Consider the following 15,254-nt stretch of genomic DNA (forward strand, 5'->3'; position numbering starts at 1 on the left):
ATGTGTGACTCCTAGAAATAAACCCACGTTACACCAATTGATTTTTTTTTTTATAGAATAGACCAATCTATGGGCTATTATTCGTCATAATAGATTTATCCATATACATGGACAAGTATTAAAAGCCCCATATAATAAGCGGAAAATGGGTCATTTGTCCAAATATTTTTAAAACATGGTTCAAATGGACGAGTAAAAATGAATATGGGTGAAATGGACAAAAAAGATAGCAATGAAACTGGATACATCATGTTTAAATTAAAAATAAGAAAAAGTATTTGAAAATTGGGAGGATGAAACTGGTTAAATTTTTGGTCATTTAAACAGTATCTTTTTTAATTTTTGTCCATTTAAACAGTGTCAAAATGTACAAGTCTTTTTCACCCAGGAATTGTTGATTTTGGTCTTTTTAACCAATTTTGTGTATAATAAGTTTCTAGCCGTTTCATGGTTTTTAATTAGAGACAAATTAAGCTAAATTTTAATGGAAAATCTCACCAAAGTTCTTCAAAAACTGTATTTAATTTTGATGAACCAAACCTATTAAATGGTTATGAACGTTTGAAAATGCAATTATTTGGCAGATATTTTTCGTGTCAATACCTTAGTTGATGGGATTCTGAAAGTTAGCAAATTAGAAGCATCATTAAACTCACTGGTACATTTTCCAAATTATATTTGTTTCTGGATTGACTTTTTCTTTACATTGCTGACATATTGCGAACTTGCACTAGTAACTGGAAACTGCAAGTAAAAAGTAAGAAGAAAATACTGGGAAATACTCATAGTTGGGGTCGCCGAAGAACCAAGCAACTGACTGAGAATATCTTCCAAGAAAAAAATTAAGGGTTAGTTGAGTCTGAGTAGATGCAGAGACTCTCTGCATGATGCATTTGTGTTGCAAGTCATTATTTGCGTCGTCTTTGCATCATCTATCACGAAGAACAACAGTGAGGAGTAGAAGACTAAAAGAGTTATTATGGGATAAATTTACTGCAACCATAATTTTACAGATGCTTTATTGATTATTCAAATGTGCTTTACAAACGAAATTACTGCAATGAGTCGGTGAAATCAGAAACAATCTTGAGTATACTCAGTTGTACCCTGCAATAAAATTAATCTCTCCTGGCTCGGCCGATCAGTCAAAAAATCACAAAAAAATAATAATTAAAAACCGCTAGAAACAGGGATTGAACCTGTGACCTTGTGGTTAACAGCCACACGCTCTAACCAGCTGAGCTATTCCAGCTATTTGTCCATCTTCGGAATCTTAAATTAATATCCTGGTTTCTAGCCACACCATAATCAGTGCACTATCTCCGACCATGAGCAAAATCATGGTTTTTTTTTTTTTTTTGCTCTCTGGTAGCTAGCAGCGACGGGACAATTATCCCCGCCCAGTGGTTAAGATGTAGATGAAAATAAACTTGAATCATCGCACTGACGAAAATGAAATGGTTACAAACTTACAAGTTACAACAAGGAAGAGTAAGGAATGATGTAGAGAGCATTTGCAGTCAAGTACTAGCTGCTAATTTTTATGCTGGATGCATATTAAGCATGACAGACAAGTTGTAGATAATAGCAAAAACTGGCCAGGCATCCCTATTTTTACGAAACACTTGGTATTCCAGTTTTCGGAAAGAAAATGCAAGACTGTTTAGTTTTTAAAAAAAAAGAACCGTATTCATCGCAATTCTAGTAAAGAAAAGAACCAAAAGGTTTACCTATCAACAAAATTCAGCAGTGCTTTTAGGAGCTACATGGTTCAGTAGTTGGTGTTCATATTCTGGATACCTTTCCTCCGGAAACTAGTGTCAGTTCAAAATGACAAGGATGAGAAAAGAACAAAATCCATAAAGCAAGACCCTGAAATAGGTGGTCCAGCGCCCAAAACTCCCAATTCCTCCACCGTCGAAACCGGATCCATTTTCAGGGATAATGTGCAAGTTCAACTGTTGCAGTCAATAAAAGCATGAAACATTAGCACAAGAAAGTGCCAGTAACTGATGTGGAAGAGAAATTTAAAGCAATATAGGAAAAGATGGTAATGTGTGCAAAAGGTGCAGTAGCATACTAAAGAGGCAGCAGGGGCCTAACTAATGTGTATACCTGTGATGTCTACATTTACGCACAGCTCTTCTTTGGACTATAGTCTCTGATAAAAACTGAAAAGCGGTTTGAAGCATTTTTAACAGCAAAGCTTCATCAAATATTCATTGACACAGAATTAAACTTGTAAAGCATAACCACATTAGTCATGAAGTCAAATGTTCAACGGTTAGTGTTCATCAGGCTTTTTCAATCAACCAATTTCTTTGTATAACACCTTTCAAAAAAATATCTTTGTATAACAATAGAAGAACAAACCACGATGGGATCTTTTCTACAAAGAGATTTAGTTCAGTACGAAAGAAAGACCAAGAGTTATAAAATCACATTTGGTCCTCCTTGGAATCTTCATGTCAGCATCACCGACTTGGAGGACTCTGAGACAAACAACTTCACATACACATTCATATATTTAGCCTACAACATACTATGCCTCTCGAAAGCTAAATAATAAGCGATAAAGCTGACTTCCTAAATACCAACAATAATGGTTAGGAATGACACATAAAGTTCAAACAATGTCTGCCCAAGACGTGCTATACTCGAGGAAAAGAAGTTTCATATAAAAGGCCAACTGAAATTCTATCAATAAACACCTAGAAGAAGGCCTACAAAGATGTAAAAACAAATAGGGCCTCAAAACCGAATACATTATAGAAGGTGACAAACGAAAAACAAAAATCTAAAGTCCCTTTTCCTGGTCACCTTTTCTTTTTCTAATTTTCACAACTTTCATTTTTCACATAAGACGGGATATATTACAGGTGAGAAATCTTACCTTTTCCAGTTTTCTTCAAGCTCCATTGAATCCTCTTGTTCTTCCTTTACTTTAACTGCATCTGAATTAGTTTGACAAACCGCAAGTTTCCAATATCTATCGCTCTTTTGGTCATATAAGATTAACTTGTCATCGCCCTGCAATAAAATCTTATTGTTCCCAAAACTCCATTTGAGCCTCAAATTGAATGTTTTGGTAATAGTCTCTTGAACTTCAGTAATCGTGAAGCTTTTAGTCCATGATTCCCTCACTCCATACTCTTGCATTACCCACACATCAACTCGAACACCAAAAACATGAAAAACTAAACAAAGACACCCTCCCAGCTCCGCCACATGTTTCTCATACTTAGCATCTTCCAAAGGTTCTTCCGGGTAAGTCAAACGTTCTTTAGGCAATGGTACCTCCACAAACCTCTCATTCGCAATATCAAAAGAGACTAGAACTTTCAGTTGTTCCACGCAGGAAATAACAAACCAGTGAAGTGCACCATTAACAAGCACTCCAGGTTGATGTTTTTCAAATTTGCAAGATACATTTCCAATCTTTCTCCACAAATCCGTTCCCAATGTATAGACCTCAACCTCAAAACTCTCCTTAACAGGTCTGTCAAATTCCTCAAACCTCTCAACTCTAACCAACTTGTAATCATCAATCTAATATTCATAACCAAACCAAAGCAAACTTCTTATCAATGCCCTCCTATCACTTACTTTTCGTGGAAACGAGTATTTTCTTAAACTCCTTAGTCGCTGGATTCAACAGAACAATCTATTCCTCCATGTAATAATCACCATTAGCAATCTGTTTTTCTATGTCATAATCACCATTAAATACAAAAGTTGCGATGAAACATAATAAGCCATAAGAATGAACCGCAGAATGAATCAATTTCAGAATGATTTTGACCGGATGGAGTTTCAAATTGGTAATCTTTATGCTCAATAATAAACCCATCTGAATTTGATGGGAAATTTATTAACGGGTTTAATGAAATGAATTGGGATTTCCTCCTAACATAGTCGGGGGAAATAAACATGACATTGTTGCTTTGGATACTATGATTAATGTGTTTATTGATGAAATTAGAGCTTCGGATTAAGGAATGGAAAGACTTACTGACAGACTTGAATCTCAGGAGATATCTGACTGGTAACCTCAATAAAATCTCTTGGGAGATGTCTTCTGGAAGATTTGAAATTGATATCGACATTGTTTGCCTCTTTCTCTTCTTCCGCTTCTGGTAGTGAGAAGACGCTCACCAGGGGGTTTAGGTTTGGATTTGGGATGTTCTAAACAAACCGAGATATTAAACCACACCAAAACAGCATTTTAAAAAGCTTTCACATTTTTTTTAGTTGGGTCCTGGTGGGTCCCGACAGAGGACAACAGGGGCCACTTATCATGGGGACAGTACAAATTTTGTACGGCTCGAATAGAGTTTTTGTTTGGATTTTTTTCCAAAATAGAACAAGGAAGCAACTACGAGTACAAACACATGTTTCTAAACAAGAAGGTCAAAGGTTCAATCCTTGTTGCTAGCATTAATATATTTTATACATTTCTCTGATTTTGAGACTTCTCAACTTAGGAACAACACATTTGAAGACAGAGTGGACATAACTTTCAAAAAATTCATATTACATACAAATTTGTATTTCCCCGATTCTAAAAAAAATATATTATCACTTTTTCAATATGACACGGTTTCTAAAAGTGATAGTATGAAAAATGGAGGGAGTATATTGTAGTATCGAATTTATCAGAGTTTTCATGATCACAGACTAGACCGCCATGTTCAGATTTTAGTCTTGGTTTATTTCTCTACGATAAAATAAAAACAAGTCCAGAAAGGGTACACACTCGATAATCCAAAACTTAGAATATATGCATGAATAAAAACATACAGAGTTCTCCAAGTGTCAATATGACACCTAGTAGTCCATTATATATCAAGATACCAGGGGAGGTTTGGACCGAAAAAAATGTAAATCTTTCCTATTTGAAAGTTTTTGGTTGGATTGGTTATGTTCATGTTAGCCCCGATGAGAGGTCTAAGATAGGTACTCAAGCTTGTATATTCACTGGTTATGGAGGTGATGCTTTTGGGTATAAACTTTGGGACTATGAGGCCACAAAGTTATCAGAAGTGGGGATGTTACTTTCAATGAGAATGGTTTATACAGAGATATAAATACAACACAAGTTGAAGATTTCAGGTCAAGCAATGTTGATAAGGAGTTTATATATCAACATGGGCGATGTTTTAGAAGAAGTATGGTACAAGAAGAGCATGGTGTTGCTGATGGCATAAAAGAACCTTTGACAGAAGAAGAGACTTCTACTGCAGCGGGAGTTACTCCTACAGTTCCACAAGAAGTACGAAGATTGTCAAGAACTCTGAAACCAAATCCCTAATATGCTTTTAATTATCTATTACTTACGGATGGAGGTGAACCTGAAGATATTAAAGAAGCACTAGCAGTTGACGACTCAAGCAAGTGGAAGCTTGCTATGGCGGGTGAGATGCATTCACTTGAGGAGAATAGCATATGGGTGTCAGCAAACTTACCAATAGTTAAGAAGGCATTGTAAAACAAATGGGTCTATTGAATGAAAATTGGTTCAAATGAAGAATTTCTCTACAAGGAGATGTTCGTTGTAAAAGGGTTTCAACAGAAATCGGGTATTGATTACGACGAGATATTTTCTCTAGGTAGTGAAGATGATTACTACCGGAGTAGCGCCAAGCTTAGTGGATTCTGAAGATCTCTACCTTGAACTGTTGGATGTAAAGGAAACTTTTCTTCATAGTGACCTAGATGAAGAAATTTACAAACATCCATACAGACTCGTAGTAAAAGGAAAGGAAGAGATGGTATGCAAACCAAAAAAGAGTTTGTATGGTTTAAAACAAGCTCCGAGACAGTGGTACAAGAAGTTTGACAACTTTATGCATAAAAGTGGTTTCTCATGGCGTCATGATGATCGTTGTTGCTACTTAAAAAGGTATAGTTCTGACTGTATCATATTATTATTTGAAAATGCATGGGATACCAGATACACCCAAATTTTTTGTTCGGCAACCTGTATAGACAAAACTTAATACAATAGCAAGTAAAACAACTGAATGATATATAGAGTTTATATTTCAACCTCTACTCAAAATATGATCCTTCGATGTTTATTCGTCTCCCCACTTCTAGTATAATTATCTTATTACTCATTGTCCATGACATAATCATAAATGGTTCAGATGAGCATGGTATTCAATTACTTCTTAAGAATTTAAAAAATGCATTCTCAATGAAGGACTAATGAGAGTTGTACTATTTTTTGGGAATTGAGATTAATGGTACCACATCAGGCCTACATCTTACTCAAAAAATATATACACCAGACCTTCTTCAAAAGTTCAAACACTTACTATATGTACATGGTGGATTTTTGACAAGGGTTAAAATCTTAAAACCATAATTGTACACGCTATTGATCCAGCAATCAGATGAGTATTGAGGCCCGTGTATCTCATCGAAGCATGAAAGCTCATGCCACAAGAATCTCTGACTGAGAATACTGTCTCTCAGAATGTATGTAGATGTGTAGTTTCTCAGCTGAGGAAACGTCATATCTCATGAATACTGAGAAATTTCAGTAATTACTACTATATATAATCGAAAGATTGGATGACTTCTAGATAGCTTCCTGCTAGAATAGAGCAATAACGTCTTCATGATGTAACAATGTTTTTCCTGACTATGTAAAAGAAGTATGATACTTCAACAAGCTCATATCACTCAATTCCTGAATAATTAATGCTCCTAGACGATCGTACTAGTATAGAGCCATCAATTAATTATTCCTAAATTATTAGATTCATTAACCGAATCCATGGAAAATATTCTACATTATTCATAATTCAACAAATGGTTCTACCCAGCAGAATTCCATGGGTTAATAATAAATATTCAACGTACGGGCGTCTGAGCCGCTATCGAGTAAGCCCCGACCAAAATGGTGCAAGTGTACTCATCAATAATGCACAAACGAGCACCTGAAAGCACGAACGAGCATTCCAAAAACACGAAGGAACGATGAACCTATGCAAAAATAGGAAGAAAATAATAAATAATAAAATATTAATCAAGGCGCTGGGGACTGGGCCCACCGTACTGCCAGTCGTTCCATGGCCAGTCCCACGCCCAATTCTATATTTTATCAAATTTTATTATTTTCCTTGATCTCATTAAAATCCCTTCATTTGAACAAATATCCTTCATTTTAAGGAAACTCCTCAGTTTCATGGTGTTTTCCTTCACATCAAGGAAATAATAAAATTAGGAAAGGTGTCGCGAGACCAAGCTTACTAGCCGGCAGGTCATGCCTTAGTTGTGGCCGGTCCCACACCTTGCATTTTTTATTATTTTATTATTATTACTATTTCCTTGATCCGATGAAATTCCTGGATTTCATGATATTTCCTTCATATCAAGGAAAAGAGATAAAATTAGGGAAAACTCGTGGGACCGGGTCCTAGTCGGCCGATCATGCCCAAGCCGGTCCCAGACGCCCTTATTTTATTATTATTAAATATTATTTGTTTCATTCATATTCATCTCATGAAAACTCCTTAACTTCAAGGAAAACTCCCTAGTTTCAATAAACTCCTTGATTTCATGATATTTTCCTAAAATCATGAAAATAATATAAAATTAGGAAAAGTGTCATGCGACCGTTTTCATTGGCCGGTCGGCCATGCCTTGACCATAGTCGGTCCCACACTTCATGATTCCTTATTTTATTGTTATTATTTCCATCGTCTCATGGAAATTCCTTAACCCTATGAAACTCCTTAATTTCATGGTATTTCCTTCACATCAAGGAAATTACATAAAGTTACATAAAATTGGGAAAGGTGTCATGGGACCAGGCGATAGACGCATTTATTGTCTAATTTGTCCCAATTGTATATATTGTTAGTGCTCGATTTTGTACTTATTTGGTTATTTTATGTCTTTGTAGGTGTTTTTGGAGAAATAAGCTTTTGCGGCGAAATTGGCTCAAAATGTGGCATTTGAACCTCCGTAGATAACGTACCAGAAGCACCCCAGAAGTATGCCAGAGACACCCCAGAAATACCCCGGAGGAACCCCGAAAAAAGTGTTGAAAACATCCCAGAAAAATTACTTAAGGCACCCAAGGGACAAGTGTTATGCGGACCCCAGCACCCTGGATAAGGGGTAGCCTAATTACTAGGGGGAGGTCACCTTCACCTTTTGAATTTTCAGAATTTGGTGGGAAAACTTGGTGTTAATGGCAGCAAACTTTGGGAAAAGATTTGATCGAGTTATAGGGCGATTCAATCGCTGAAACTTGGTGGGTATCTTCCTTGGACCCAAACAAGCCTGGTATAATCATTTGTTTGGATCGAATTGGGCTAGAAACCGAGTTGGAGCTAAACAAGGGAAGTGTTTTTACACGGACCCTATTGAGATTATTTTTAGAAGTTCTAGAGAGACTAAAGACCTAAAACTCTTTCCAAAGATACATATCTATGTAAGTAAGAGTTTGAGACAATCGGGAAAGCTCAGAAACACGTGGAACAATTTAGAAAAAAATTATTGCCGTAACTTGGAGAAAAGAATAATCCGAGATATACTCGGATTCGATAGGTTTTTTGTGTATATAAGGAGTTGCTACGAGTCCCAGAAGACATATCAGAACCTTAGGGGAGTTTAGGGGTCGATTGGGAGACCACAGAGAGGTTGCAGAGGAGAGGAGAAGAATTGCAGGAAAGTTTCCTGCTGCTGTTGAAGAAGAAGGAGAAGACGAAGAACAGACCTGCCAGGACTGTCGTTCTTCAACAGTGACAACGACCAGCGCTTGACAGTCTTAAAACAACAGCGTTAGCAGCACTTCTATATTATCGTTCTTCTGTGACTCTTTCTGGCAGTCTTAGATTCCATGTTTTATACTTTTTCACTCTTTTAATCAAATTTTGAGCATCAATTATGTATTTTGAGCAATTGATTAATATGAGGAGCTAAACCCCAACACTGGGATGACGGAGGAAGCCATATTTCATGCATGTGGCAATTCTAATAATTCTTTTATGACTATTTGCATTGATTTTTAATCGATTTATGATTTTTATTGAATGGGTGTGATTTCGTTTGATGGTGTATGCTTGGTCTATGTATTTTTGATACATCATGCTTTTGATTTACAGTCATTGCTTTTCAAAAATCTACTTTTTGGCAAAGAATAAGAGTCCATATTTTTAATATTTGATCTATAATTGATTGGAATTTTTATTTGAATCACATGAATGGAATTTGGTGGAATCCTGAGTCTCAGTCTCTCTCAACATTGTGACAAACCTTTTGTATATATATTTTCTATTTTTATTTCAAGTCTAGAACCCAATCTTATCAAGTCCGAGTTGAACGAACTTTACTTATCACTTTAAAAACTACATCAATTTTTGGCGCCGCCGACGCGGATTTGTGTACAGATTTGTTTTTAGGTTTTTATTTTTGTTCATTTTTACGCCTTTTGGTATTTCTTGTTTGTTTTCATATTTGGAATTGAGTTGAAGAAAAGGGGAGAAAGTGCTGAAAACAAAAGTGAAGCCAAAGAAGGAAAGAAAAGAGGAATCCAAAAGGAGTGAAGAAGAAGTTTTGTACATAGCTATTTATTTATTTTTATTTATTTATTTTTTTTTAGAAAAAAACTTTGTACTAGGGTTTTTATTATTTTTGTAATTTTTCTTTTCTTTTTGGACACTTTTGGACATTATTTTTAAAACCCTAAGGAAGGGTTAAAAAAATAAATAAAAATTGTTTGCAGGGAAGGAAGACAGTTACGATACTGTCTCGGCCCCTCGGGTTCGTACACTGACATAGGAGTCGGTGGCCTGAGTCGACTTCAACGGTTCATCGCCCGTCTGGTACGGGAGGTAAGACTTTATCCACCCACGAATCCCCTGTCAGTGGGTTTTATTTTGTGTGACAACTCACACCCCTGCGAATAGAATGTCGATCTGGTATTACAATAGTCAACACAACGAGTATCCGACTGACTTTCAAAATGGACGTTACTACTTTGACCATAGTGTGAATAGTGTTTGGGAACATTAGCCTTTTTAAGGTTATGGCTCATACCATGATGAGCCCAATTACTATCCACACACGCACCGGTCATACGAGCAAAATTCTTATATTTCTCCTTTAGAAGAGTCCCTCAAGAAATTAGAGGAGACGACACGTAGGATAGCTGAGATGAACAACTTAGTTTATGACGAAAGAAAACTTTATATGGAGGACTCCCTCAAGCTGATGGCTGAGACGAACGAAACAATTGCTCGAAATAATCTTAATTTCCAATACAGTGTTTCCAATAATGCCCTTGAAAACGAAGATAGTTATTTGCATAATCAAGATGACGAGGATAAAATTGGTAACACCACTTATGAGGTTCAACCATTTTCATGTTATTATAATGATGATTATGACGAGGATAGTGTCGATGAAGAATCTGAAATATGTAGTAATCAGGAATTTGTTATTCAAATATTGACTTTCAAGAAAATAGTGTTATTTCTGGTTCAGATCCTTATAATTTTAACAATTATTCACCTATTCAAAAGGACGAGGATTTGACTAGAAATACCACTGATTTAGAAGATGAATTATTCCCCTATGATTACGAAGCCGATGATAGTTTTAAGGAACGAGTTTATACTGAGAATATTGTTTTAGAGTCTAGCGATTTAGAAACATTAGTCTTAGACAAAGAAGATGAACTCGTAGAGCTTTGAAATATGATGAGTGAGGATGCACCCTACGATTATAACTTAGAAGAATCAATTTCCCATTTTCAGGAATCTGATGACCTAGAAATTAGGGAAGTTGTGACTAGTCTTTCTAGAGACACTGAAAACTCTAAGTTTGGGGGTGATTATCATTCTCCATGTGCTTTAACTCTTAGAAAGGTCCCTCACTTGGGACTTAACGTATGTGCCTCAACCATTTTACAAGATTATCTTCATACACATTTTCCGGAACCTAGTGATGTCCATAAGGAAGTTCAGTTGTTAGAAACCCATCCTCTGGTTGATGTGGTTTACCCAGGCTATGATACCCAGATTGAATTGGTTTTCCCACCAAACAGTTTTATCCCAAATGTGGGAACTTATAGATTTCAAATGTGTCAATTATTAAGTTCTGAGACTAAACCTAAGTACTTTAGGATATTAGAATCGACACATTTTCTTAAGAATGACCACTACTCTCACTGTGGTCAATTATGTAAGTCAAACCTAATTGACTTAGAGGATCCTCAATTATTTAGGTTATTATTATGTGCTTCTAAGTTCTTATTTGAGTATTTACAGACTCTAGGACCTAATAATTCGGATTTCAATTTTGAGGAGTTCCAACCCAAAGAAATATATTTAGACCCTTTTATAGAACCTGAACCAGAACCACAATTAGATATAGATATCTTAATCAGGAAACTAGGTAAGGGGTTGCTAGTCTTGTTCATTTCCTTGGTTTGTTGCAGTTTCCTTTGGTCAGCTCTATTTGGTTTTGAAGACCCACAAATATTTCGACTGTTACTATATGATTCGAGGTGACTAATCCTTTCTTAGTCTGGATGAAGACGTTAAACCTAGCACTTCTTGGGAGGTAACCCCATATTCATGCGACACGGTAATATCTTCCCTTAACTCTTTTGCTTCAAATGGTAACAGTTTCTCCTTGTTCATGTTTTTAATTTTATTTTTAGAACATTGAGGACAATGTTAGATTTAAGTTTGGGGGTATATGAGAAACTTTTTAGTTGCAATAAAATAAACTCCAGAGCCTAGAAATTTATGCGTATTTAGGATGGCACTAACCAATCTAAGTGGATGGAAGCATTTTGGTTATAGGAGTTGAGGAACCAATCTGAATAGATGGGAAACATCTAAAGAGTCTATTCATAAAAGCACAGAGCTCAGGTGTTAGAAATAACATGATAGTTTCACCATATCTCGTTGAGTCCTTTTCACTTCTATTTTTATTTTTTTCATTTTAAACTATGTTTCTCTAAGTGATTAGGTGGGGCACACGATTCAAGTTGTTACCACTGCTATGGTGAATTAGAGTGATTGAGTTACTATATATATATAAAAAAAAGTTGAGATTGGACCAATTAGACCAATCGGAATAAATGTTAACACTTGGATATAGGGCTGTCAATGGAAGAATATTCGTCGGATATCTGGATATCCGATATCCGACAGGTTAAGAACTATCGGATATTCGATATCCGAGAATATCCTATAGGATATCAAAATCAGATATCGATATCCGATAGGTTAAGCTATCGGATAACGGATATTTATCCGATAAAATCCGTTAGTAACAAAAAAATCTGTAAAGGTGAAATTATTCTCATACTGTCATACATAAAACTTGGAAACAGTACTCATAAGATGGCATCTGAATTGTCTTCATCTGAATGTAAGTCTCTTACTCACACACATACATGAAAAGAAGCACAAGCAAATGCTAAAGAAAGTAAAAACTTAACAGATATTCAAACAGGGTCTCTCTTGTCTTCATTCGTCTTCGGTAACCTAACTGATTCTTTACTTTCTGGTAAGATGAAATGATACCTTAGGGCTGTCATTTAAATATCTTGTTGTCCTATAAGTGCATTATTGTATTGTTTGTTTCAGACACAACTTATTTAGTCAACAATATATTATCTTCATAATGTAAAATCTATCATGGTATCGAGGCAGGGAAAAAACTTCACTTACAGCGAACCGTTCGATCCTTTATATTGCCGCTCACCCGAAACCCTAAAATCGAATCTTAAATTATCTCTAACATCAATATGAAATCGTTATCCTATTTTCTTTCTAAATATCGAATTTAACAAAATTACCAATAGTCACAAACCCTCAACATGTTTACTGGTTTTCATCAAGTCATGATATTGAAAACCCAGCTCTCAACTTACCATTTTTTAATATACAAAACTAGTCATAAAAACCCAAAGTGACCAAACTTGTAGTACAAAAACCCACTCAAATGTTGGGATTCATTAAAACTCCTTCTTAAACTAAATTGATACAAAAATCCCAAATTCTAAAAAATTGATACAAAAACCGCAAATTTCAAAATTGGTATCATCAAATTTTATCATGAAACCAAAAATTGGTTTCGTCAAATTCTACGAGGTTTCATCGATTTTTTTTTTTTTTTTGGGGGGGGGGGGATTGTATTACTTTTGTTTTGGAGGGTTTTTTGTGGATGGATAGTGACACCTTTGGGGTTATAACTCGCTGACCGTTTAATTTGTCGACGATTAGATTTAATCCACCAATGTCTATTCTTTCTTGGTTTAACATTTTATATATCTCATAATCGTTTTTACCCTCCAAATCCAGCAAAAAAAAAACAAAGAAAAAAAGAGAGAAACCCTCTCTAAATTTCAAATCTGCAACTTCTTTTACAATTTTCACATCAGATTTGATAACCCTTTTCTTTACAATTTTTCTGGCACCAAATAATTTTTTCTCCTATGGAGGTTTTTTTAAGCTTTTCAAAAGTGAGAAAGCTAGCAATTGTTTGGTTTGAAGATTCATGGACTCCACCCTTTTCTCTCTGGTTATGAGTAAATCAAGGTAACTTCATATTTTTCCTACTAGTAAGAGAGTGTGTCTGTTTTTTTGATCTAAAATCTCGTTGAAATCTTTATATCAGATTTACTATTTGTTTTGTTGCCGTCAATTCACTCTGTTAGTATTATATTCCCAATATTTGATTGTTGGATGGTTGACATTTGGTGATTACTAAGATTTTCTGTAGTTGTTCTTGGGTTTCAATAAATCTGAAAAAGGAGAAGGTAACTAGTATACTACCAATTTTTTCGAGAACCTATATGAACGATACTTGTACAATTTATAAATTCAGTTAAGAAGCTGTATTTAAAATTGTTTTAACAAGGTAAATCTAGTATGTTTCGAACTGTACATGTACCGAATTTCAACAAGAACGAGTCTTGAAGGTTATTTCCTGGTAAGTTGATAGTATCTAGGTTTAAATACGTACAACCTATGATATTTCAATTATAAAGATAAAACAATATAACGCGGAAAAGAAATAACAAAGACACCAGAGATTTTTTTTAAGGAGGAAAACTACAATCTTGTAGTTAAACCTCGGGATCTGGTTCGGATTGAACACGCACGGATTTAAGCCGCTACAACAATTTCCTATTACCAGATTTCAGACTATATATAATACCTGCTTCAGTTGTATTTGTGAACCTGTAAAACTCCTAGAAGAATATTGATTCTCTTTAGAAGTTGCTCTTTAAATATTCTACAAGAACGTTAATTCTCTTTAGAAGATGCTCCTCAACAATTAGGGTTTACACGTCTCATAACCTAATTGTTTCTCTCTCACAAGATCACCTAGAAACTCTAGATATATCTTGGTCTATCAAATCTAGGGTTTATGAAAAACACCTAGAAACAGTTTCCTTAACTATCAAGGAAGATATCTTTCATGTGTTTTACGATCCCTAAGTTAAGTGTTTTAGAATCTCACTCATGTTCATGAAAAACAAAGATGTGGAAAACAACCTTTTCCAACACACATACAATTTTAGGCTCTTCCGTTTAAACTAATAAGCTCCTTTTACACAAGAGATAGTTCGTGTGGTTATAGGTGTCTAAAACACCTAATTTTTTTATCTAGTACTTATGATTTCTTTGCTATTGTCTTTGTGAATTGTGTCTCTTATGTGTGTTTCTGAGTATACTAGGTGCAATGAAGTCATTTGGAGCGAAAGAAGGAGAAACCACTCAAAAAGGGCAATTCATAGGCGAGTTATACCCGGAGCGGGCTAAGGTGCGCGTGAAGGAGTTGAATTAGGCTGTCGGTTCTCTAAAACTGACAAGCCATGTATGATCTGGTTAGCCCTTAACCATGAAGTGGGGTTTCGATAGAAATTTTGGTTCCTACACACATACCCTAAAATTGAGAGAGGAATTTATTTCTTTCATCGTTACCGTCCCTGTTTGAGGGCGGCATCACTACTCTGAGAAAGGAGTGAAGTGCGGCTGCTGTAAGAGTTCAACGGAGAAATAACAGAGAGATGGAGGGTTGAATCGTGTGATCTCTCTTCTGTTGATGTTCGAGAAATTCACGGGAAATTCACGGGAAATTGTGTGATCTCCATCTCCCGGGAAATTCACGGGAGATGGAGGGTTGAATCGTGGGATCTCTCTTCTGTTGATGTTCGAGAAATTCACGGGAAATTGTGGCTCTGAAATGGTTGAATGAATGGGTTCTTTTGA

At 35.6% G+C, this 15,254-nt stretch overlaps 1 protein-coding gene and 1 non-coding gene across 2 annotated transcripts; both read right to left on the reverse strand.

Annotated features, from left to right (window-relative positions):
• Positions 1-1,178: 1,178 nt before the first annotated feature.
• On the reverse strand, positions 1,179-1,252 carry TRNAN-GUU. The gene has a single exon. It is a non-coding gene; the product is annotated as a tRNA-Asn (tRNA).
• A 148-nt stretch (positions 1,253-1,400) lies between these two features.
• LOC113273325 (F-box/kelch-repeat protein At3g06240-like) lies at positions 1,401-4,106 on the reverse strand. The gene is made up of 4 exons (XM_026523066.1): positions 4,017-4,106; positions 2,894-3,549; positions 2,116-2,171; positions 1,401-1,958 (listed from the first exon to the last, which is right to left on the reverse strand). The coding sequence occupies exons 1-3, from the start codon at positions 4,104-4,106 to the stop codon at positions 2,153-2,155; spliced, it is 765 nt and encodes a 254-aa protein (XP_026378851.1). The 3' UTR covers positions 1,401-1,958; positions 2,116-2,152.
• Between the last annotated feature and the right edge of the window lie 11,148 nt (positions 4,107-15,254).

Source organism: Papaver somniferum, chromosome 4 (assembly GCF_003573695.1).
Source record: "Papaver somniferum cultivar HN1 chromosome 4, ASM357369v1, whole genome shotgun sequence".
Classification (NCBI taxonomy): domain Eukaryota; kingdom Viridiplantae; phylum Streptophyta; class Magnoliopsida; order Ranunculales; family Papaveraceae; genus Papaver; species Papaver somniferum.